This window comes from Trichosurus vulpecula, chromosome 8 (assembly GCF_011100635.1).
Source record: "Trichosurus vulpecula isolate mTriVul1 chromosome 8, mTriVul1.pri, whole genome shotgun sequence".
Lineage (NCBI taxonomy): Eukaryota > Metazoa > Chordata > Mammalia > Diprotodontia > Phalangeridae > Trichosurus > Trichosurus vulpecula.
This window is the reverse complement of record NC_050580.1, coordinates 2,333,587-2,357,947: the sequence shown is the minus strand read 5'-3', so window position 1 is coordinate 2,357,947 and position 24,361 is coordinate 2,333,587. Positions and strand designations below refer to the sequence as shown.

At 47.0% G+C, this 24,361-nt stretch overlaps 1 protein-coding gene across 1 annotated transcript in view; it reads left to right on the top strand.

Annotated features, from left to right (window-relative positions):
* The first annotated feature begins 18,467 nt into the window (after positions 1-18,467).
* The window catches only part of JAKMIP3 (Janus kinase and microtubule interacting protein 3), a 72,808-nt gene continuing 66,914 nt past the window's right edge, over positions 18,468-24,361 (top strand). Inside the window, exon 1 of the mRNA XM_036734994.1 lies at positions 18,468-18,616. Coding sequence (XP_036590889.1) covers positions 18,482-18,616 — 135 coding nt within the window. The 5' untranslated portion in view covers positions 18,468-18,481. The remainder of the gene's footprint in view (positions 18,617-24,361) is intronic.

Genomic DNA, 24,361 nt, shown 5'->3' with positions numbered 1-24,361 from the left:
AAAAGAAATTCTTCTGTTAGCCATATCCAAAAGAGATACCTCAATCTGTGCTTTGAGTCTATCCCCTCTCTATGGGATTCTGGGTTGGGGTGGGAGGGTAGCCTGTTCTTTCAAGTCACTACTTCAACATTAGCTCTTCCTATCTTTTGTCATCTTTAGAGTTGTCTTTGGGTCAGGTGAAACCTAAGAGTTGTATTTCACTTTTATAAGCAATTGTTGAACATTTGCGATACTTCTGAAAGTCATTTGTTCATATCCTTTGACTACTTATGAGTACAGGGCTGTCCAACCTTAGGTTTTTATTGAAACAATAGACAGTATATTTTGATTTGCCATTTTAGTGATAGCTCTGCAGTAGCTCTTCTTCCTTTAATAAAACATTTATGTAAATGTCTATGTTTATAGGTGGGCTGCATAAATCGCACTGCAGGCCGTGGGCTGCATTTTAGACAGCCCTGTGTTAGGGAATGATTCTTGGTTTTATATATTGGGATTAATTTTTTCTGCACCTTGGGTATCAAACTTTTATCACATATAGAAGATTTTTCCCACTTGGAAGCTTATCTTCTTATTCTGTCTGTACTGATTTTGTTTTTGTAACAGATTTTAAACTTCATGTATTCATAACTGTTTTTAAATTTATTTTTGATGATTAGCCTTTGCCTTCCATGACTAAGAATTCTTCTACTAACCACTTGTACCTCTAAGAGGTGCCTCCTCTTGTTCATATGTGTGTGTGTGCACATGTGTGCACATACGTGTATGCCTGCATGCTTTCATGCTGTGATTCTATATTTAGGTCACATACCTATTAGGAGGTTATTGTAAAATAAGTTCTAAAATGCTGATCTAAACTGTGTTTACCTTCCCCATTGACCTCCAAAGATGCAGAGAGCACAGCTCTTTCTGGTAGGATGTATGAAATGGAAATCTTAAAAAAAAATAAAGCCCCTGCAGCTTCCACAGGCATTCCTCTAACAAGGACTCATAGATTTCATTGTCAATATGTCTGTTCTCAGAAACAGAGGAGACTCACATGCCCTGGGGCACAGCCAGCCAGCAAGCTGCAACCAATCAGTATCCTATAACCTACAAAGCCCTTACCACACCTCAGGAGATCCACCTTCCCATCTAAGAACAACCATGTCGTATGACATAAAACACATTTGGTCTGATCTGTCTCCTTTTTGGCTTTGTGGGAAAGTTATATAAAACCAGTGCCTTTGTGTAACAGTGCTTGTGAGCAAATATATCATAGGTTCATTCTGCTGAGGGATTCTGCCCTCTCCACCCTCCACTGACTGTCTTTGGTTTCCTGCCCTTTGCTATGTTTTGTGTGTGGTCTCTTGTGGACTACTATCTTGAATGTGAATCCAGGGCAGATGAGTTGTTTTTCATGTTTCTAAAAGAGTGGGGATCCCTGATGAGAACTCATTGGTTTGTCAGTGCTCTTCTAAACACAAAAATCTTTCAATGGCTTCTTATTATCTCTGGGATACAATACAGACTCTTCACCCCTCCACAATGTGGCTCTGATCAACTTTAAAACTATTCTCAAATGTTTTATTGATGCTTATTCTTTTTTTAAAATGATGCTCCCTGTCCCTTCCTAATGACTCCTTCTTCCCTCCCCCAAAGGAACCTTCCTTGAAACAAAGATGTACATTTAAGCGAAACAAAATCATTCCATTGACCCTGTCAAATGATGTGTCCAGTTCTGCACCTGTACTCCCCCACCTCTGCCAAGTGGAGGAGTCATGCTTCCTTCATGAGTAGGTCACTGAAGCATGGTCCATCACTGTCGTGGTCAGAGTTCTGAGACCTTTTCTCATTGTTTTACATTACTGTGGTCACCATGGAAATAGTTTTCTACCAGTACACTTTTCTCTGTATCAGTTCAGAGAAGTTCTTCCAAGAGTCTCTGAATTCTTCATATTCCTATGGGTTTTTTATGGTGTAGTCATATTTGACTATATTCATATACCACAGTTGAGTGACAACCTTTTGTTTCTAGGTCTTTATTACCACAAAAGAGCTGCTCTAAATACTTTTGTTTACATGGTCCATTCTTTCCCTCTGACTTGTACTGCCTTGAGCCTACAGATGCCTGATAGTTAGATTGCTGAGTCAACGATTGGGTTACTCAACACTCTCTGTTGTGTAACTTTTGGAGTATGGAGAAGTAGGGCTGAGAAAAAAGCTCTTGGTTTTAGCAGTTTAGAGATCAGCCATTGGCTACCCTGGAGAGTCCAATTTCAACTGAGTGGTGAGATTGGAAGCCAGATAATAAAGGGTTGTGAAGTAAGTGGAAGGTGAGGAAGGAGAGGAAACAAGTGTAGCCAAGCTATTCTAGAAGTTTGGTTGTGACCGGGAGAAGAAAATCAGGACTCCAGGTGGAGAAGGGGTGGCAAGGTGAAGGAGAGGGTTTTTCAGGGTATCCAAGAAGGAACTTGTAGCTGAGGAGAGCCTGAAGAAAAAGGGGAGAGAGTGGGAGAGAGAGAAATGGAGGATTTTCTGAAGGGCTGAACCACTGAAGGAGATGGGATCATGACCACAAGGACAGAAGTTGGTCTTTTTAAAGGAGAAGAACCACACCTTCATCAGAGCCTGGAACAAAGAGGGAAAAAAATGGGGGATGATGTTGGAGAGTCAAAGTTGGGGGACAAGGTGAAAAAGGAAACCATAGCTGAGAGCCTCAGCTTCTTCAGTGGAGTTGGAGGTGAGCACCTCTGTTTGCACAAGATGGTTTCAAGGTCCTGCCCAGCTTGAATGCTCTGGTCACAAAAGTTTTGTTTCCTCTGCTAGGCTGCAGGGGTTATGAGAGCAGGTACCACCTTCTTCCCATTCATGCCCTAGCACTGCCCAGGGCAGTCTTTGTTCAGAGCCAGGCTTGCTAAATGCTAGGAATTGTCTGCTTCCAGCTTGCAACCATTGAAGCCCAGAGATGCTCAGGGCTTGCTTGGCAGGTGTGATTCAAGGCAGACTACTTTGGGCAGGAGGACAAGAACAGTAGGAGGAAAATTGAGACTCTACTTTGAAGCAAATGGGGGATGGGTTTTCTGACATGGTGGGATAAGAAGATCCACTGAGCAGGAGAGCCCAGAATTTCAAGTGATGTCAGATTCCCAAGTTCCATGCTCACAATTCTCTATAGGGCCAATTAACGTTTGTAATTAATAGAATGACAATTTCTCTAATGGGGATTTTGCTGATTGGGTCAGATGTTGACATTTGATTGTGCTAGCTTGACATCTTCCAAGGCCTGGAGTTGGTCCTAGGGCAGGCTCTAGTGGAGGTGAGGCCACTTGCTATGGGCTGGAGAAGCTTATAGAATTCCCTGACATCCAGGAATGACTGCCACATACTGGGCCTGTGGAAAGAAGAGAGGCTTGGGGAAAGGGGGGGGGGGTCAGCATTCACAATTGCAAGGTGATTTGGGAGGTGTGGTGGGACAGTTGAAAATATATTGGACTTGGAGTCAGTAAGGCTTGGTCCAAGCACTGCCTCAACCTCTAGCCAGCCATGTGACCAAGGACTCATGGCTTGCTGTCTCTAAGCTTTGATTCCCACTCCTTTGTGTGCAAGAGTCATTGCACTGGGTTGGTAGGAGGGTCAAACACCTCTGGAATGGTTTCCTCTCTAAAGCTTAGCGGAGGGTATGAATCCTCACATCAGAGACTCTGAGCTGAGCAAGAGGTCATTAATTCCAACCTCATCAATTTATAGGGGTGGGACTTGAGGTAAGGGGAACTCAGAGTGGAGGAGAGACTTGCCCAAGGTCACATAGGTGTTATGAAGTGGCAGAACTGGAGCTTGAACCCAGGTTCTAAGTCCAAATCCAGTCCTTTCCCAGGTGCCATGTTTTTAGGTAATCACCCATCATGATAGTTTTGTATTTTCCTTATCTTGACATGATGGCTCTGGAAAGGCACTCTACATCCCAGCCCATCTCCCCATGGAAGCCTTCTGCCTTGTACCACATCCAGTGAGTTCAATCCAATAAGACAAACAAGCTCATTGAGCACTTCTGACATCATGAAGGCAGCAGCCCTAGTCTCCTCAAGGCTCCCCTGCTTCATTATGTTTTTAAAGCCATACAAACTTGGTCTAGACTTTGGTGCCATTTCTCTCAGGGGGTGGACATGGGGGAAACCAGCAAGGGGGAAACTGAGGGATAGGTGCTCCTTGAGAGCAGTGGTCACAGGGTCACAGAATATCAGAACTGAGATATCTTCACTCCCATCTCTTCTTTTCACAGAGGAGAAAACAGGCTTCAAGATGGAGAGGGGAATACCCAAGGTCACCCAACCAATAGTTGTCTCCATTCTGAAAGCCCCTGGGCTTACCCTAGTAGTAAACAACATTATGGAAATGAACCCAACTTAATCCTGGGATCCTAGACTCTCAAAGTTAGATCTGGGCCGCAGGGTTCAACTGAAACCCAGGGAAGTTAATTGACTTGCTCAATGTCACATAGACATTATGGCAGCACCAGCTGAAGTCAGATTTGCTTCAGCCCAACAAACATTTGCAAAACCCCTACTCAATATGCATCTGTGGGTTTGGCTTTGGTGCTCCAGTGATGAAAACCCAAATAATTCTACTCTCAGGGAGCATACGTTTGGGTTGGTTAATAAGGTGTGTACATAAATAACAATGAGACAGGCTAGAAAATGATTAAGTGCCTAAAAATGACAGATAGTGAACAAAAGATATGGGGGATAGTTACAAATTGATTTCCAAAATAGCTGAAGCAGTTCACAACTCTACTAACAGTTCATTAGTGTACCTGTTTTCCCACATCCCCTCTAGTATTTGTCATTTTCCTTTTTTTGTCATCTCAGCCAATCTGATGGTTATGAGGTAGTACCTCAGAATTATTTTAATTTGCATTTCTCTAATTATTAGTAATTTATTGTATCTTTATATGACTATTGAGAGCTTTGATTTCTTTCTCTGAAAACTGTCTTTTCATATCCCTTGATGATTTATCAGTTGGGAAATTATTCTTATTTTTTAAGTTTAGCTTAGTTCTGTATATATTTGAGGAATGAGACCTTAATCAGAGAAGTTTGCTACAAAGTTTTTTTTCCCACTTTCCTGCTTTTCTTCTAATTTTGGCTACATTGGTTTTGTTTGGAGAAATGGAAGGTCTTGTGTGAAGAACAGCAAGGACTGTACTGGATTGGAAAGGTAGAAAGTGGCCAGGTTATAAAGGGCTTTAAAAGCTAAATAGAGGATTTTATATTTGATCATAGTTGCATTAGGGAACCATTGTAATTTACTGAACAGGGTAGACTAGAGTGGGGCTCAAAGACATGAGTCAGGCAGACCCACCAGCATGCTATCGAAATAGTCCAGTCAGGAGGTGATGAGGAAATGTACATTTTCTTCTTTCCCTTGTCAGTAGTAATGGATTCAGTGATCATCTCTCTGGAAACAATTCTGAACTTTGTATTTACTGTCTTGAACACAACTGTCTTGTTGATGTCACTCCTGATTGTCCTATAGGCATCTAAAATTCAACATCTCTAAAACAGAACTCACCATACTTTCCTCACAAACCTGCCAATTTCAAATTTCTCTCTGTAAAGGACATCACCATCCTTCTAATTACCCAGCTTCCCAACCCTCAGTGCTATCCATTCTCCACTTTCCCTCACTTCCCATTCCCAATCAGTTCCCAAGTCTTGTCGAATCTTTTTTTTTCCACGCCAACTCTCAAACCTGTCCTCCCCTTTCTACCACTCATATAACCTCTAATCTACTTCGGGCCCTCTTCACCCCTAAACTAACAATTGCAATGACCTTCCAATTGGTCTCCATGACTCTGGTTTCTTCCATCTCTAATATATCCTCCAAATAGCTGTCAAATTGATATTCCTAAAACACAAGTCAGAGAAGTCATGGTCAGAGAGCCAGGAGGAGATCAAAAAGATAACAGGGACATAGAAGCCAATATAAGATGGAGTGTCCAAGGGGATTGAGTGGGTTACAGGGTCAGATGGGTGCAGAAAGGATATAAAGGATGAGGACTCATGCTGAGTTCTATAGTTAAGAGATCATTGGTAGCCTTAGAGATAGGAGTTTCAGCTTAATTGATTGGATTAGAAGCCAAATTACAAGGGAATAAAAAGAGAGTGGAAAGTTAGGAAGAGGAAGCAAGGTGTGTAGATGGCTTTTTCAAGAACTTTGCCTATGAAAAGGAGAGTGTTAAATAGTCCCTTTAGGAAACTGTAGAGTCAAGTAAAGGTTTTTTTTTAATATTGTAGATGGGGGACAGCAACAAGCAGATATTGAAAGATTAAAGGTGGCAGAAGGCTGGAAGGAGGATAATTGGAGGGTGAGGACCTGGTGGAGATAGACAGAGATGGAACCAGGGCCACAAAAGAGGGTTTAGTCTTGAAAATAAGAAGGGCCACCCATTCCTCTGAAAGAGAAGCAAATCAGAGGGGGGGAAGATGAAATTCTGAAGAGTAGAAAGCTTAGGAGGGAAAAGGTTGCTCATGGCATTCTGCCTGCATTTTCTCAATAAGAGTTGCTGTCCTCTTCTAAGGTGAAAAAGGACTAGGTGACATAGGGGACTTGAGGACAGGAGAAAAGTTTAGGGTGAATGACTGTGGCAAGGACCCAATCAAGAAAGAATGAAAGGTTCGCCAGACAATTGTCAATACCCAGCTGAGATTGGATAGTACGAATTTGTGGTAGACCCAGTTGGCTACCAACAGGGAGGAAGCCCAAGTATCCTGGGATAGCAACACGTCTCAAACTGCCAGCCCTGCTTCTGGCCAGGTCCCCAAAGTCATCATCCTTGAAGGCGACCCTTGTGGAGATGCAACCTGCCAACTGCTCCTGAAGGGGCTGTAGCTGCAGATACTGGAGATCCAGAAGCAAAGTTCTTGCCACCAAAGTCCTTGGCCCTGTCAAATGGTTCAAAACCAGAAAATCATATGATTTTCTCAGTGGAAATGTCATTAAAGAAGAGGCATTACCATCAGCTTTTCCATTCCAAGGGACTATTGGACCTTTCTATTTGACTTGTGGCTGAGATCTAATCTATGGTATCCTCCCGTTTTAAAATGTGACCTCTTTGAGAGCAGGGACTCTGCAGCTTTTTATCTATGTATTATTAAGGCTTAGCACATAGTAAGTGCTTAATAAATGTCTTTTTAATTCACTCACTCATTAATTCACTTGCTGTGTGGCTTCCTCTAGCAGTATTGAGCATTATTCAAAATAGAAGACAAGGTGGATGATGATGGTGACACAGAGATGGACATTTTCAGGCCATGAATAGTGGAAGGATCAGGGGGTTAAAGGATTCAGTGGTGGAAGAGGGTGACAAGTGAACTGTTTAACCACATGGTCAAGAAGAGGGGGAAAAGTGAGATCAGAACAAGGGAGAGAGACCAGAATTGAAAGGGAGGAAGGGACTAAAAGTCACACTGAAGTTGAAGAATCAGGTTGGGATGAGGAAGGCAGAAGAGAGATGGAAGGCTAAAGATTCTGATCAGAAACAAGATGGGAGAGGATTAAGGAGATGATAGGTTGAGGAGGAGGTGGAGGGAGAGAGGAAGATAGGAGGCTGAACAGAGTCAGTATTCAGAACCATGAAGGTGGTACACTGATGGGCAACGGTGAAAGGAAGGGTGAAAACATCCCAGTGTTTAGCTGAGGCTAAATGAAAGGACAGGTCATGGGAGTTGAGAAGACTGATAAACTAGGAGACCCAGACTATTTGAGGGGATGTAGACATGTGTATGGAAGTCCTCATGTATGAGGTAGGGTTTGAGACAGTGAGTAAAACTATGAGCCCTGTACTGGGCTCCTTTGGAAAGGAGGGACAATGATCTGGAGGCTAGTTCATGCCTAGCAAGGATCTCTGTGACTGTGTGATAAAAAGGGATGGAGGGACCCTTGGAGAAGGAAAGGTTGTTGAGTGGTAGATAAAGGCACTGAGAAGTTCTGGACATGGCAGTGAGGGGCAGGGAGTCTGCTTCCTCCCACTTCCAGCTTGGTGTCTGGCCTTAGAAAGAGTGACCAGGGAGAAGACTTATGTCTGGAGGCTGGATGATGCCCCAGGCTCCTGCACATCTGGGATTGACAGAGTGAAATCCCAATTTGGCTACTTACCCCATTTACTGGGCAACCTTGAGCGAATTAATTTGTTCCCTTGAGGCTATAACTTCATCTGTTGAATGGGAGCATGAGATTAGATGACTGTACACCTCTTTCAGTTCTGAATATACATCCTTATCTCAAAGAGCAGGGATTTTCCACACCCTTTTCTCACTCTTCTTCCATCTTTCCTAAGAAGGGACCTACTGAGCTCAAGACTCCTGCTTGAGGTGGCAGGAGGCTCTCTTTGAAGGCTACAGAGCTCAATGGGCTTGTGTGTAGCTTGGACCTACCACCCATATGTCTACACATTACACTGCAGACTGCAGGCACATTCATGGCGCACTGAGTATTGTTTCTGGTGCTGCTTAGGAGCCCAGTGCCAGGTCATAAATTCCAGTGTTGAGACGTCCTTAGTGGTCATTTCCCCCCACGTTTGGTGTAGAATAAAGAAGCCATGTAGAGGTTTGAGGTTCCTGTGACACAACAGTCTGGAGCAAATTCACTTTCTGCGCTCCTGGTCAGTAACTAAATGTGAATTTGTGCCTGTAGCCTGGTGCAATGAGTGGGGAAGAGCTGAAATGGGGTGCCAGGCCCTTAGTTGGAGTCTCAGCCTTTCTACTTATTCCCTGAGTGTCATTGATGGCCTCCCTTCCCCCCTCAGCTCTCTTCTGTAAACTGAGGGCATTGGCCTGCTTGATAGCTGCGAGTTCTGGTTCTGATGTTCCTACATCTTCTTTGGCAGCATTAACAGCCTTGTATCTATTTACTAGAAATGGTGATGCTACACTCAGTGTCCCACAGAGTCCTATAGAAAACTAGAGCTGGACAGGGCTTCAGAGGCCTCTGGGATTCTCTCTCCAGCATATCCTACAAGGGTCATCTGAGGTCTGTGGGAAGATTTCCAGTCAGAGGGTGCCCCTCCTTTTGGAGGCAGCTCCTTCCACTCTGGGAGAGCTCTCAGCATTAGGGAGAATGGAGACTAAATACATGAGCATTTTCTCACAAGCCCTTCCACCCTGGAGAGCAGGGCTATTTATAGCAGCCCTCTGAGGGTGGCCACACAGAATCCTTTGGCGCTTGCTTACTTTGTCACAGGCTCTGCTCTGCTCCATGTTTTCTTAACTGTTCCTCAGCTCTGGGTGGCTGGGGAATTCAGCCCAAAGCCCTGGGTTTAGTTCAGGGTTCGAGCCTGGCTGTTGATGGTCCTAAGGCAATAAGCCTGAAAATGTTATTGGCAATGTGGCCTTCCTAATGGAACCAATTTCTGTCTTTATTTAGGGGGCATGTGAGTACATTAATGGTGGATTTCATGCCAGCAAGATCTGAATTAAAGTCCTGCCTCTGACACATACCAGCTGTGGGACCACTGGCAAATCACCTAGGCTTGTTAGGCTTATTGTTCTAGGCTGGTCTCTCAGACTGTAAGTAGCAGAGAGGGCGCCAGTCTGCATGGGCAGAGGATGTTTCCTCTGGGCTGTCCTGAGTCCCCAGAGAAGTGTGTAGGCTGCCCCAGTCCATAGAAGGCCATTGGGGTACAATCAAATGCCTTCTTCATAGAAAGTGGGAGACAGTGAATGGTGGTGGACCCAGGGAATGAGTCTGAATACCCATGTTCAGGATGAAATGTTAATGCAGAAGTAAATAAGGCCAGGGTGATGAATGCTTTATCCATCAAGAGGCTCAGGGAACCCTGGAATCTCCATCCTTGCCTTTTGGAAAATCTGCTACCCAAATCCCACTTACTGCCTAATAGCCCTACAATATCTGTCCAGAAGACACAGAAGACTCTTACACCCCTTCAGCGGCAGGCTGCCACTGGGGTGGCAGAATATCGATTTCACTTGGCAACATCCAGAAAGTGCCTTTTCTAATCAGTCTTGTTCTTGGATTGTGAGCCAGGGAGCTCAGACACTCAAATATAAGGTTGGTAGCTGAGGGCTTGTGGTTGAACACTTGGTAGAAGGACCATAAGACTTTTTGAGCTGGAAGGAGCCTTAGACACCATCTGGTCCAACTCTCCTCAATTTACAAAGAAGGAAACTAGTCCAGGCCCTCATTACCAGGAGACTGAAATAAGTGCCTAATTGACCAGCCTGTGCCCAGTCTCTAGTCCATCCTCCATACAGCTGCCAAAGTAAATTGCCTGACCACATTCTTCTTCTGCTCAAGAAGCGACATTGGCTCCCTCCTATTTCTTGTATAACATACATACTCTTTTGGCATTTAAAGGGCTTCTTGATCTAGCCCCAACCTTTCCTTCCCTTTAGACTCTCTACATTCCAGCCATTTGGCCTAAGCAGACACACTGAGGCAGTGTTATAGGGGAAAGCAGTGGTGATTTGGGGTCTCCAGCTACTGCATTCTCGTCACACCACTCCCCATTCCCTTTAGTAGCTCAGTACATCAACCTATGGCCTCTGAGAGCCCAGGGGCTTTTCCACTGTTTCTCAAGAAGTTCCAAGATTCTGTTTAGCTTTGTCTCCATATGCTCAGTAGTCTGCCACTTCTACAGGGTAGCCTTTCTTTATTCCCTTATTGTAAGCATTCTGACCCTTCTCAAATAACCCTTTTTCTACTGAGCTATGTGCATGCTTCAATCAGTAAACAGTTGGCTTACTTGCCAAATGGGGAGAAACAACAGCCATGGGAAACACTGTTGAGAGTATAAACTAATTTTGCTATACTATAGAGAAGGATGGTGTAAATTTATGGACATTGTCACTTCATGACACAACAAAGAGTTGTACAGAGGGAAAAATAATGTCAAAAAACTTGGCAAGAGCCCAAATAAGCAAAGCCATCTGGAGGGAATTCAATGACAAAACTGGAGGGAAGCCAACATGCAGACAAAAATGGAAAAGATCTGCAGGGATTTTTATTGCAAACTTCTTTCACAATCAGTGACAGCACGCCACAATGTGGAGACAAACATCATGGCTTTGAATTTGCTGATAGAGGAAGTTGGAACAGTATTAAAGAGGACAAATGAGGGAAAAATGAGCTGGGCTGGATTAAGATTACCGAGAGGAGGGTCAAGCTGGAAATGACGCAACTTGGGTGGATTGAGGAATTAATTTCGATTTATTTAACTGAGAGAAAGACACTCCAGTTTTGGAAGAACTCTTAATTATCAGAAAAAAGGTGATGGAGAGAACACCAGTGACTTGGGATCCGCATGCCTATTTTTCCATGTATGTAAAATGTTGATGAGAATCCACATAAGTTTAGAGCTTTCTTGATGGGGGCATTAGAGGAGAAAGGGCAGGCTTTGGCAAGTTACTTCCCATTAGGTCATCTCAAATTAAAGGAAAAATGAATACAAGATCCCATGCTGCAGATTATTGCTTACCAACAAATGAAAACCTTTGATTTGGTCAAACAAAATGCTACCTTAAAGACTTTTCCAGCATGAAGTCTTCCATGCAAGTGTCAATGTTTGTATTAGGAGGGCAGAGTTTATAATTTCAAAGAGGATCATATATATGTCTGAAAGGTTCGGAATCACTGGATATAAGAAACTCTCAAAGTAGGAGGCAGAAGAATCAAAGCATATATTTAGGCTCCACAGTAACCAACCCATGAACCAGCATCCCCATTTTGATATATTGATCAAAAGCTTCCAGGCCCAATAAGTACACCTCACAAGAGTAACCAGGAGGCTACAGAGAAGCATGATGGTGTAAAGCAAAATCATGCTTCCCCCTCTATGGTAAAAAGATTACCCACTGGCCTCAAGTACTTGTTCAGCTTCCTCCGGTAGGTCAGCTCTGCTACTGGCAGCTCCTGCTTCAGCTTCGGCTGTGGCTGTAGCTGTAGCAGCCTCTGGCTCCAACGGAAGCTGTTTTTAACCATCTGGCTTCTTCGGGGGTGTAAGGTACGCCGGGGAAAGCACAGGTTCTTTCAATCTGCTTAAGCAAGGTGAAGGGGTTGACCGGGAAAGCACAGGTTCTTTCCATCAGCTTAAGCAAGGTGAAGGGGCCGACAAGCTTACTCCAACCCAACATACAAACAGCATTCAGTTCGGGGGAAAAAGCCAAACTAGTCAAGGGCACTTGTTGACTAAGTGCTAAGGAGCCCATTTTTGGTTGCCAACACAATGTTAGACAAAGCCATGCCATAGTTGGAGTAACAGAGATGAGTTTATTCTATGGCCCTCTGATGATGAACACCACGTGAGGAATAAAACAATAAAACACTCCTTGCCACAGGGGTTAACCACTGGGGTGGAAGAGATCTAGGAAAGATTCTAAGGCAGGGGTGGGGAACTTTCAGCCTTGAGGCCACATGTGACCTTCAAGGTTGTTGGGTGTGGCCTTTTAACTGAGTCCAAGTTTTACAGAACAAATCCTTTTATTAAGGGAGTTTGTTTTGTGAAGTTTGGATTTAGTCAAAGGGCCCTACTTGAGGACCTAGAGGGCCACATATTGCCTCAAGTCCTCAGGTTCCCCACCCCTGGTCTAAGGTGAAGAGGGGATTCCCTGTGGATGGTGAGTTCCTACAGATGCTTCTGTTTGTAGCTCATATGTAGAAGAGTCCTTAAGATCCTCCCCATGCTTTTCTCATCTCTTATTCAAAACTCTGATCCAACTTTGAGCCCTTAGATTGGCCCAGTGTCATAGAAACTTGGCTCCTGTCTCCATTGGGGCAGGGTATCAATTTTCTGTCTCCCTTTTAGGCAAAACCGTGATTCTTCCAAAAGGTTTCATGGTCTCTGCTAGACCCAGCATCACTCTCAGGAGGGCAGAGGATGTGGGAGTGAGAGGCGGTGGCAGTCTTTGGCCTTTCTTCATGAAAGATGATCTTGATCAATGTGAGCCAGTGCTGCCTGTAATCATGTTATTAAATGTTACATGAAGTGGCTGGAGAAGCTTTCCACCTTTTTGTTCATTCTACTTGGGATCAAAGGATCCATTTGAATCATATAACATCCAGAAGTGGTAGGCAATAAAAGGTGTCACCCCCATTTTCAACCATTTTCCTCATTTTATAGAGGAGCATGGAAGCTGGGGGCAGGAAGGACAAATGACAGCTGATAAGGGTCAGAGACAGGATTCAAACTCAGGTCTTTCCATTGCATCCTGCTGCCCCTTACCCAGGGGTAGAGAGAAAAGGGGAGATTTAGTGAGGGCAGACCCACAGGGGAGGAGGAAGGAGAATAAAGGGTAGTGTGAAGAACAGCAATGACACATTTAGGTGACAGAACACACCAGATCCCTGCCCCATCCCAGGAGGTGATGTAATTGTTGGCACCGAGGAGGAGAGCGCTGACTGTCAGATTCTCTCTTCAGAGATCTCACTGCTTACACCTTTGCCCACCACCACTCATGGTAACCTCACCTGGAGAAGTGCTAACATGGCTGTTTGCTAGTGCATACTGGTCTTTGCCCTTTCTACCTAAATGTATATTACAGAATCAGAGAGAGAGAAGGCACTTGTCTCACTCATAACCTAGAAGGAATCTCTCCTATAACATACACAGGTAACTAGTCATCATCCAGGCTTTGCTTGTGCTCCAGTGAAAGGAACCCACCTCCTCCCCCCACCCCCCACCCTGCAGCCATCTAGAACACAGCTCTCATCGAGAGGAAGTTTGAAGCTGAAATTGGAGAGGCTGGCCCGTCTCCCAAGTCTTGCAGACCTCAGGGGTAGAGATTCCAAAAGGGAGAGCCAAAGGCCCCTGGGGCCGTTAGCCATACTGGTGGGTCCTGGGTGACTGTCCCCCAGCTTCTCCCCCAGAAAGCTGGGTTCTATGGCATATACTGTTGCTACTTGTTGACAGGACCTGGTGAAAGGCTTAACCTTTCCCCACCTGGGAAGCCTCCTCCCACAAATCACTCTCTTTTTATTTTTATTCCTGTTAGCATCCTATCTAGGCTTGTGAGCCCTCAAGGGCAAGGGCCAAGTGGGTCTGATCTGTACTCTCACCCCAGGACCCAGGCTGATGCTACAGCTCCCACTGAGGTCTTGTCTTACTCAATGAGAATGCACCTTTTCACAAGCAGGGGCTGCCCCCTTTTCTGGCCTTTGTATCTGATGTGCTCAGTGCTCTTGTTCTCAGAAAGTGCTTCTGTGTCCTTTCCTAACGTATTATTTATCTGTCACTTGAGCAAATTAACGAATAAATAAATAACTCCAAATGGAGGTTGGGGTGGAGGAAAGAAGCCTTATAGGGCTCCTCTTCTGACAGCAGCAGCAGCAACAAAACACCATTGCCTTTAGAAGTGTTTCGGCTGGTTGGTCACTAACATTGGGGATGCTTAGAATAAGCCCTTCCTGCTCTGCTCCTAGCCTAGGCCACTCTGAAGAGGGACCAGCAGAGGAGAGGAGGCCCTACAGGGAAGAGGACAAAAAAGCTCCCCCCCCCTCCCCTCCCTTCTCCTCTCCTACTCCTTCCCTCTCTTCCCTTCCTCTTCCCTCTTCTCCCCTCCCTTCTCTTCCCCTCCCCCCCCTTCTCCTCCCCTCCCCCTCCCCTCCTCTCCCCTCTCCTCCCCTGTCCCTCCCTTCCCCTCCTCTCTCCTCTCCTCCCCTCTCCTCTCTTCCCCTGCCCCTCCGCTCTGTTTCTCTCTCTGCCTCTGGCTCAGGCTCCAGGATGACTTTCCACCACACTGGAGCCTCTTGACAGGTGTAGCTGTTCACCTCCTACTGAAAGGGACTGGAGGTTTTGGTCCCTTGAGGGCATTGGCTATTTGTGCCTGGGGGGTACCAAGACAGTGGCAGACATGGTGGTGGCAGCAGATGGCAGCAGGCTGCACTCAGTCTGAGACCCTGGGAGTGGAAGCAGCAGCTGCTGTGGCAGGGGTTTGGACACCTGGCAGACTAGTGGGCTCTAGGGGCTTGGCATCCAAGTGTCTCCCTCTGTGCACGGTCTCTGCACCATCAGGTGTGATCAGGCCAGCTTAATCATTTCTATTAGGTATCATAGTGCCACCCTTCCAGGTTGAGTCCCCAGGTTAGGCGTATTAACTCAACAACCCTTTAGCCCTAGGATGGTCTCATGGGCACAGGTCCCCCATCTGTTCACCCTCTTCAGCCTACTCCATCTTGTACACTTCTCTTCATTAATTGTTCATGGAGGAACCACCCAGCTGACTAAGGCCTCTCATTTTGGGTGGGGGCCAGAGCAGCCCATTGGCTCTCTCTGCTTTCCCTTACTCTCACCCTTGACTCTCTCATCCCCTTTCCTGGTCATTCATGCCCTTGATGGATGGCAAAGTCCCTTCCCTTTCTGGGACTCAGTTTCCCTTCCAGTGCCCAGTCCTAAGATCCTTTCTCCTTATACAACTCCCTTCATTTTACTAACTGGCCTGTGCTCAACATGGCTTTGCCATCCCAAAGTCATTAATATCAAACTCCTCCAAGAACCCAAGTCATAGGTAAAGTTCTTTACCAACCCTGAGCACAAATTAGAACCAATTACTGGCCATGTTCTCCTCCATAATTGATGAGCCATGTGAGGCAGGCTTAATTACCTCTTAGCCCTTGTGCTGCAGATGCCTGAAGCCACCAGCTGACTCTGAACATTTCAGAATCTTATAAATGAAGGTCTGATTGATTGTTTTGCGGCTGTCTAGATGTAAGCAAGTGAGGGAGAAAGTTAGGATGAGATTGAACTTAGAAGTGTTATGCATATACTTGTGAGTGTGTGCATGTGTATGTGTGTGCGAGCGCGTGCGTGCATGTGTGCATGTGTGTGTGCATGTGTATGTGCATGTGTGTGTGTGTACCGTGTGTGCGAGTATGCAGTGTGTGTGTGTGTGTGTGTGTTTTCTGAGCTGGTTTTTAAACCTTCACCAGCAGCTCCTGGGGCCTCTGTTCTCCAAACATGGAGGACTCCATCAAGGCCAGATGAAGCTCAGCAGCCTACCTGGGGCTCTCAGCCTAGTTTTGCAGGCTCCCCCCATGGGTTTCATCATTAATAGCTAATGAACCAGCTTTAACAAGACAAGCTGGAGAATTCAGAGAAAGTCACTTCTAACAGGGAGGCTCAGAGTCTGGCAGCTACCCCCAGGGGTCCTGCACAAGAGCGGGTTTTGCAGCCAGGCTGCTGACTTTTCTATCCCTTAGCAGTATATGAAAGGTGATAGTGGGTTGGTGCCTGAGGGAGGGGAAGGAGGGAGGAGGCCTGGACCCAAACCCAGGCTCTGTCCCTCCCAGGGTATGTGACCAAAGACAAGCCCCACTTGTTCCATTTGGTCACTTACTATCTGTGTGACTTGGGGCCATCACCTAGACTCCTAAGGCCTCAGTCTTTCCATCTGTAAAATGGGGGGGGGTTGTATCTGATGTCCCCTGGGGTCCCTTGTAGCTTTCAGTGCTGTCTTGGAGGGAGGGAAGCGCTGAGGTCCCACCAGAGGGAGAGAGCTGCCCTGTGATTTGTCTTTCCAAGAGGCAGGGCGGACTTGCCCAGGGTGGCTCCTTCTTGTTGGGAAGGCATTGGGAGACGCCATAGCTCAGTAGGTGCTTTTTCGTTACCTTGTGTTCTGGGCTTTGGGGGCCATGGTGAATTGGAAACAACTGAGTATTGAGGTAATGTACGGACTAAGAGAAGGGGGTGGGGACAGGGTCTCTTCAGATGAACACACTGCAGTTAGTTGGGAGCCTACAGTGTGGGGTCAGATTTTATTTACTATTTCTTTTGTTTATTTGAATTTAATTTTGTTTAGAAAAGAACAGTTTTAGAAAGGTAGAACAGGGGACAGAGAAGGGGCAGAAAGCCCTGAGAAGGGCTGAGCATGTATCCAGAAGTGCATGATGATGAGAGAGGAAGTCATGCTGGGGACTGGCGAGGAGGACTGAGGCGTACCCAGAAGCAGCCCTCACCTGAGGTGGGAGGCCTCTGAATAAGAGAAGCCCAGCAGCACATGGAATCATCAGGGAGGGGGGCAGGTTTCCGGTCAATGTGTGGAGCAACAAGGAAGGAAGCCTTTGCCAAGAGCACACTGAAAGCTCCTTCTCCCTGGCCCTGCATAATCTCTTCAGGCCCCTGGGCTTGGCCTGGCTCATGGGCATTGTGGGCTTAGTGGATTGAGCTGGAGAAACAGGCCACCTTCCTGGTTCGAAGCGTGATGTTATGCCAGGTGTAGTCGGCAGAGAATGGACAAGGTCCCTGGGCAGGGATATGCAGCTCGCAGCCTCCTCTAGGGGTTCACAGCGGTGACTGGAGAGGCTGCCGTACGCCTCACTGCCAGGAGTGGGGCTGGTGCTGCTCAGCTTCTGTTGTCCTGGGCTCTGGCCCTTCGTATGCTTAAAACATTTATTTTATTAGTGTTCATTATATTTGGAGTTCCGACTTGTCTCCCTCCCAATGCCTCACGAGAGAAGGCCAGCGTTTGGTACAGATACAAGTGTGGAACCATCCAGTACATATTTCCGTACCTCAGTTCTTTTCTGGAGGTGGAGAGCATCTTCCTTCACGGGTCCTGCGTAGTTGGTTTGAATACTCCTGTTCCTCAGAATAGTTCGGGAACTCTCTGTCACTTGCTCTTCTATCACTTTGGCTGTCACTGAGTACAGTGTTCTCTTGGTTCCGCCCCTTTCACTCTGCATTATTTCGTGTGAGTCTTTCCATGGTTTTCTAAAACCAGCCTATTCATCGTTTCCCACAGCACAGTATTGTTCCACAAACACGTTTGTATTTGAATTCTGGTCTTTTGTTAGAAATGTTGACTTTCCACATGGCTGAGTGGTTTTTGGCACCCAGTGTCTCCATACAGAATTCGTCAGTAAGGAGAGCCCAGAGCAAGAGTTTGGCAAGTGGAAGACACAGCCAGTATCAAGGTGGGGCAATGACACTGAGACCAGGAATGCAGCCTCAGCTGCCCAGTCCCCTCACCCTCTTGCCCACTTGCTCCATCACAGTCCCCATCAGGTGGCAGGTGGCAGAAGGCCCCTACTGTCCCTTCCGCTTGGCTCCATCTTTCTCAGTCATGGGTAGGACCAGGCTCTTCCTGTTTTATGTTGATTCATCTACAACAAATAGAGTTTAAATGCACATCTCTCTGCTCTTTGTGGGGGTGGGGGCTCACCTATACCAGCAGATGTGGTTGATGTGCTGACTGGTTGTGCTGCTCTGCTTAAAAACCACCCCAAACCTTAGTTACAGGGAATGCCTGTTGGGTGGCAGTGGCATGTATAGTCCAGAACCCAGAAGCAGGGCCCGGGAGCTGAGCCTATCTCAGGTAGCACCCTCGATGCTCACTCTTGGGCTTTGTCTTGTCTCCTTTTCCACAGAAGATGTCACTTTGTTTTCCTTTTTGCAGGTGAGTGAGACAATGTAGCACGACACAGGCTGACCAGAGACTCCTGGAGCCTCGAGTGAGGGTTCTCTGGGCTCTCCTCCACCTGGAGTCACAACTTCACAATGTCCAAGAAGGGCAGCAGCAGCCGAACCAAGGGGGAGAAGCCTGATGCCTTAGCCGCCTTGCAAGCTGCCAATGAGGACCTCCGGGCCAAGCTCACAGACATCCAGATAGAGCTGCAGCAAGAGAAGAGTAAGGTACGTGTGGAGGCCCGGGCGCCCAGCCCCCTTTGGCAGGCTGTGGATCTCCTTTGGGGACCATGAGAACAGAGCATTGCAGGAATAATGAGGCTCACATCTCCATGGCAACAGGGAGCGTAGGCCTTCTTGTCCCCATTCTACAGGTGAGGAAAACAGAGGCCCAGAAAGACGGAGTGACTTGGTTGTAGTTGGATACACTAGAAAGTAGCTGAGCCAGCATTTAAACCCAGGCCTCCCGACTCCAAGCCCAAGGCTCTTTCTAGCATACCGCATCACCTTCCTAGTATCACTGCCAGGAGTAAGCAGCTTCCCTACTCTGAGGCTGGCCCAGAGGAAGGAATTCTGCATCCATGCAAAGTCAGTTCTGAAAGCAAGGGCAGTGCTGGGCTCAGGGGCTACAACCCTCGGGGAGTCCCCTCTTGAAGTCTGTTGCCGGGGAGGTGACTCTGGATTTGAAGTTTCAAGGTGAGGGAAATTGCTGCTGACCCCTGGGCAGTGTGGCGTAGGAGGAAGGCCCTGGGACCAGCAGTTTGGGTGACTTGGGTCTACTCAGTAGCCATGTAAGCATGGATACGTCACTTAATCATTCTGGGTCTCTCCTCCTCTAAAATGAGAGAATTAGAGCCCACAGGCTCTAAGACCCTTTCCAGATCTGACATTCTGTGCTTCTAACTCTAGGAAGAACTTGGTCATCTTTGACTACATGGGGACCCGTCATGGGGACAGTAGCTGGGCCATGCTGTGCACATGCCCTTTCCTTAGCCCGCTTCATTACTGTGGGTCAGCTCTTCAGACACATGCTGAGCTTCACCTGCCGAAGTCGGGAAGGAACCTGCTTCAGAAAAGTCCATTCTCCAGTTCAGACTTTCATGGTGAAGTAGGTAAAAAGCTATGGGGCTGGGTAGGTGAGGTAAGCACAAGTCAGAATCTTTATTCTAATGGAAATTATAAATGGCACCATGGAATCCTGGTGGGAGGAGAACATGGTTACTGTCTCACGGAGAAAATTGGCCCTTAAGGGGGCCCCAGTGTCCCAGGGGCACTTGAAGAAGGAGCTCGCTCATTCTTCGCTCGTTCCACCTGTGAGAGAAAGAACCAATAGATACTTAAGAAGAGAGTCTGGGGGATGGACTATTGTCCAGCTTTCAGTCTAGGATCCAAGGCACCTGGTTGCAGCCTGTATGTCCTGAAACCTCCAGCCCAGCAGTGTCTGGTGGAGATGCTGAGGAGGAGTTGGCAGCTGCTGTCTGTGGTCTGACCCAAGCAGAGCAGAGAGCAAGAGTCACCAGATGACATAGACTCCCAGATCCTAGAGCTAGGCCTGGTGCATCAGCCCCCCGATTTTACAGAGACCAAGGAAGTGACTTGCTTGGGGTCACCCCAAGAAGTAAGCCTGGGAGTAGCCCAGCCAGTGCTCTCTCCACTGTGCCATGATGGGACCCAGCTTCGGAGTCAAGACACTTGAGTTCTAACTATGAGAGGCAACATAGAACAGAGTGCAGAAACTCCGGGATTCTGAGGCAGAGAGGGCTCCAACCTTGGCTCTGCATCTTATGGCCTGCGCCCCTGGTAGCCTTGCTGTCTCTGGCCTTCACTTTCTTCCTCTCTAAGATGAGGTTATACCACAGGGTCCTGAAGGTTCCTCTTCCTCCTGTAGTCTCTGATTCTCAGGCCAGGCTAGTTAACATCTTTGGATCTTAGCGTCATCATCAGAAAATGGAAGGGTGTGAGTGAGAGAAGCTCTGCGATCTCCTCTGGCCCTGCCTTTTGGTTTTGTAATATGAGAAGAGTGAATGTGAAAGCCAGTGAAGACATGCGGGGAGTTTGTTTTGTCCTCCCAGGCCCAGGCAGCAGGCCTCAAACAGAAAAACCAGATGCAGGCTTTGGTTTCATGTCCTGTTATGCAAGCAAGGAATCATGGCTTGTTGTTGCTCAGGTGTCCCCTGTGGGATATAACCACCAGGGAGCTGGGCTTTTAGGAAAAAGTGTTGAGTCTGCATTTGCCTCAGCTTACCTTACAATCACACACACTCTCTCTCTCTCTCTCTCTCTCTCTCTCTCTCTCTCTCTCTCTCTCTCTTAATCTGGTCTAAGAAATTCAGATGTTCAAAGAACACTTCCTAGAGCAGGGAGACATCTCTGTCCTGCCTTGTCCTGAATAATGCTCAGGAGTTCTTGCATTGGTAACTAAGGTGGGGCTCCAGGTGGGGCCAATGAAGGTAGGTCTGATTACATCTTCCCTCCCAAGTAGGCCCAAACCCCCTATCTACTAGGTACTAAGCTGATGTCGGTGTGAAGCCCCCAGGGTCCTAAGGGGAGTTGCTAAGACCAGAGCCCATAGTAGGAGTCTAAGTTTTGTTCGCTTAAATGATGTTTGATGAGGCTACAGAGTGAATAAAAAGGGAAGGCAGAGCTATTTGCTTGGGGCTCTCACTCTTGGTGGTGTGCTGATGTGGAGACTCTGGGCAGCTGTAGTTAAGAGCTCTCCAGCTCGTGACCTGGGTGTTTGGACTTGGTCAAACCTTGGTAACTATGCATTGAGATTTGAATCAGACAAGGTCTGTCTGTTGATGTCTGTAATTTGTTTGTATTTGCTCTGAAGTTCAGGGTGCTGACTTTTCCCTCTGAACTGAGTGAGTGATATTTGTATGCTGGATTAAAGTAAGTTTGTTAACCCCTTAACCATTGCTTTACTTGGTAAAGCAGATCCAAAGAACCTGGGCTTGCAGCGTTCTGTGTGCTGGTTGTTGTTGGTTTTACACCCCCACAGTAGCTGCTAGCAAGATTGTTGAAAAGTTCTTCAGCTCATAAATCAACATGGGCTCAAGCTTTTCACTGATGGCCCATATTCTGAGGGGCAGCCACCCATTCCTAGTTGTCTGGTGACAAGAACAGCTTCCTCACAGCCAGAGTTCTCGCCACATGGAGTGGATTACCTTGAGAGGGCTTGGGCTTCTCTTCCTAGGAGGCCTTTGGCAGAAGTGAAGCAGCCGCTTCTCAGTTTTGTTGTAGCCAGGATGCCTTAAGTGTGTGGCTGAGCTGGAGGCTGCCAGGGCTCTTCAGATGTTGCATTCTGTGACTCTGGGTCAGCCGGAGCAGATCTATCGGGCCCCCTCTCTGTCTTTACTGAGCAGAGGCTGTGCCATGGGAAGATGTTCTCTCTGCGGGTGCTCGGAGGTTGCCATATGGCCTTTCGCCAATGAATTCTGATCTGAACGTCAGACTTCTTTGTCAACTGACGTCCCTTGCAGACATCATTCTGTGGCCCTTGAAAGTTTGCTTACTTAATGATGTTTGCTGAATGATTAGGTGTAAAGGAAAGCTAGAGGAGCACGTGCACACCTGCATGGCACCATGCTTTGGAGTCATAAGAACATCGATGTTGTTGGAAGTGATTTGAGAGCAGCCGGGGCGGGGTAGGGCCTGTGTTAGGCAATAGAATTCTTTTCATTTCTAGGAAAAATCAATCAATAAACCAATCAGTATTGAGAATATGCTTAGTGTGTGCCAGGCACTGTGCTGAGCCCTGGAACATCCTGGAATCTTGGGACTGGCCTGGTCTTCAGAAGCCGCCAAGAATCCCATCACAACTCTCCCAACCCTTGGTAACCCAGCCCTTGTGTCAAGGCCTGTGGTGAAGGGGAAGCTATCACCTCCTGAGAAGCCCCTGCCACTCTGGGATAACTCTTGTCCTTCGGCAGCTTTTGGTTCCCACTTTCTGACCCCCTGCTCTTGGCTCTGCCCTCTGGGGACAAGGCAAACCAACATGATTCCTTTTCCCTGTGACAGCCCTTCAAACACTGAGAGAGACTGATCAGAGGTCCCCTGAGTCTTCTTTTCTTCTTCAGGTTAAACATCCTCAGTTTATTTCAGCAGCTCCTCTGTGATGTGAACTCAGGCCATTTCCCTTCCTGGGGGCCTCCTCTGAACTTTGGCTGCTTCCCCAGTGAGGAGCCTAGAACCTAACACCCTGGTGTGGCCTGTCACCCCTTCGTCCTGGCTGCCAGCCTCTTTTCATCCAGCCTCATCCTAGGTCATGCCACTGTCTTAACTGCAATGAAAAAGCCTATGGTTTTTTTTCAGGAACACTACTGTTTAATCCCAATTCCTCCACCACCCCCCAGTATCTTGTATGTGGGAAGTGGATTTTTTTGAACCCAAGAGTGAGACTTGCCATTTATCCCCATTACCCTTCTCCTAGTCCATTGGACTCACTATGTTTGCTCAGTCTCTTTGATTGTATTCCCTCCCATTCAGGAAGACCTTGGCAGCCCACCCACTGCACACAGTGCCTTCCACCAATCTGACTGGCACCAACCGTCATGTGTCATGAATTCTGATCTGAACGTTAGACTTCTTTGTCAGCTGAGGTCTCTTCCAGACATCATTCTGTGGCCCTTCTCAAAGGGCTTCTGGTTTAAAAGCAGAGAAGGAGGTGTTCACCAGGAATGACAACACACGAGAGAGTGAGAATATGCCCAGGGGAGCTTGCTGAGGAGATGCCTGATGAGGCATCTATGCAGGAGAGTTTATTTCTCTCTGGTCCAGTTGGAGGGAGCCTTTGTGAAAGAAGCAATGATAGAGATGGGCCCTGAAGGAAAGGAGGGGCTTCACAGTGTCTTAGAGGGACAAGGGACCCCAGAAGCCTCTAGGCCACTCTGTGTCCAAATCTTGTCTACAGTTTCCCTTACAAGTGGCCATCCAGCCTTTCTTTGAAGGCCTCAACTGATAGGGAATTCACTGTCTCATGAGGCAGCCCAGGCCACTTGGTATTAGTTCCAGTGATTAGACCATATTTCCTTCGATCCTTCAGAATCTCCCTCAGTGGGATTCCCCTGTTACTCCTGACTCTGTCCACTTGGGCCAAGTGGGCCAAAGCTCATCTTTTTCGATATGATGAGCTCAAATATTTGAAGACAGTTACCTTGTCCTCCCCAAATCTTTTCTTCTCCAGGCTAAAAATCTCCCATTCATTCCACTGGCTGGATATTAACAACAGAGCTTGTATGATGGCAGGTGGTACAATCTAGGAGGCAGTAATGGTGATGTGGGGAAAGGCAAAGCGGTAGCAATAAGCAGAAGGAGTAGGGGATAGGGAGAAGGCCAGGTTGGCTGGGATTCAGAGGACCAAAAGGGGAGCAGTGTGATATGGGCTGGAAGGGCAGCGTAGAGGCCAGGACAGAGTCAGGCAGGAGGCAGTGAGGAGAAACTCTGTTCAGGAACAGAGGAGTGCCATGATTAGAGCAGTGTTTTCAGAGGATTTCTCAAGCAGTGGTGGGTGGGGAAAATGGATTCAAGAGGGAAGAAGACCTTTAATGGAGCTAATGGTCTGGTAGAAAGGATCAGGGGAGCATATACGTACAATCTAGATGTGGACATGGACAAAGACATAAAATCCCTCCACCCCGGCCACATATATGTCCAAATTCTTTCTTGACATCAGGAGTGCATGTATCTCATCCTCTTTCCTTTAAAGCCCCTTCATGTGATTGTCTCCTGTCTCTACAGATAATTAGGCAAACACCCTGCTTTTTCAACGTCATTAGTATCTGATACTGTCCTATCAAGGTGTCTGAACATCTGTGACCTGCCATCTTGAAAGCAGTGATTCCATGTGCTTGGCATTGGTGGGCTGAACATGCTGGAGCCCTTCTCAGTCTTTCTCTAAAGCCCTGTTGGAGTGGGGTTGCTGCATTGTCAGTGTCATCTGGAACTAAGAGGCAAGTGTTTGACTCTGTGAGT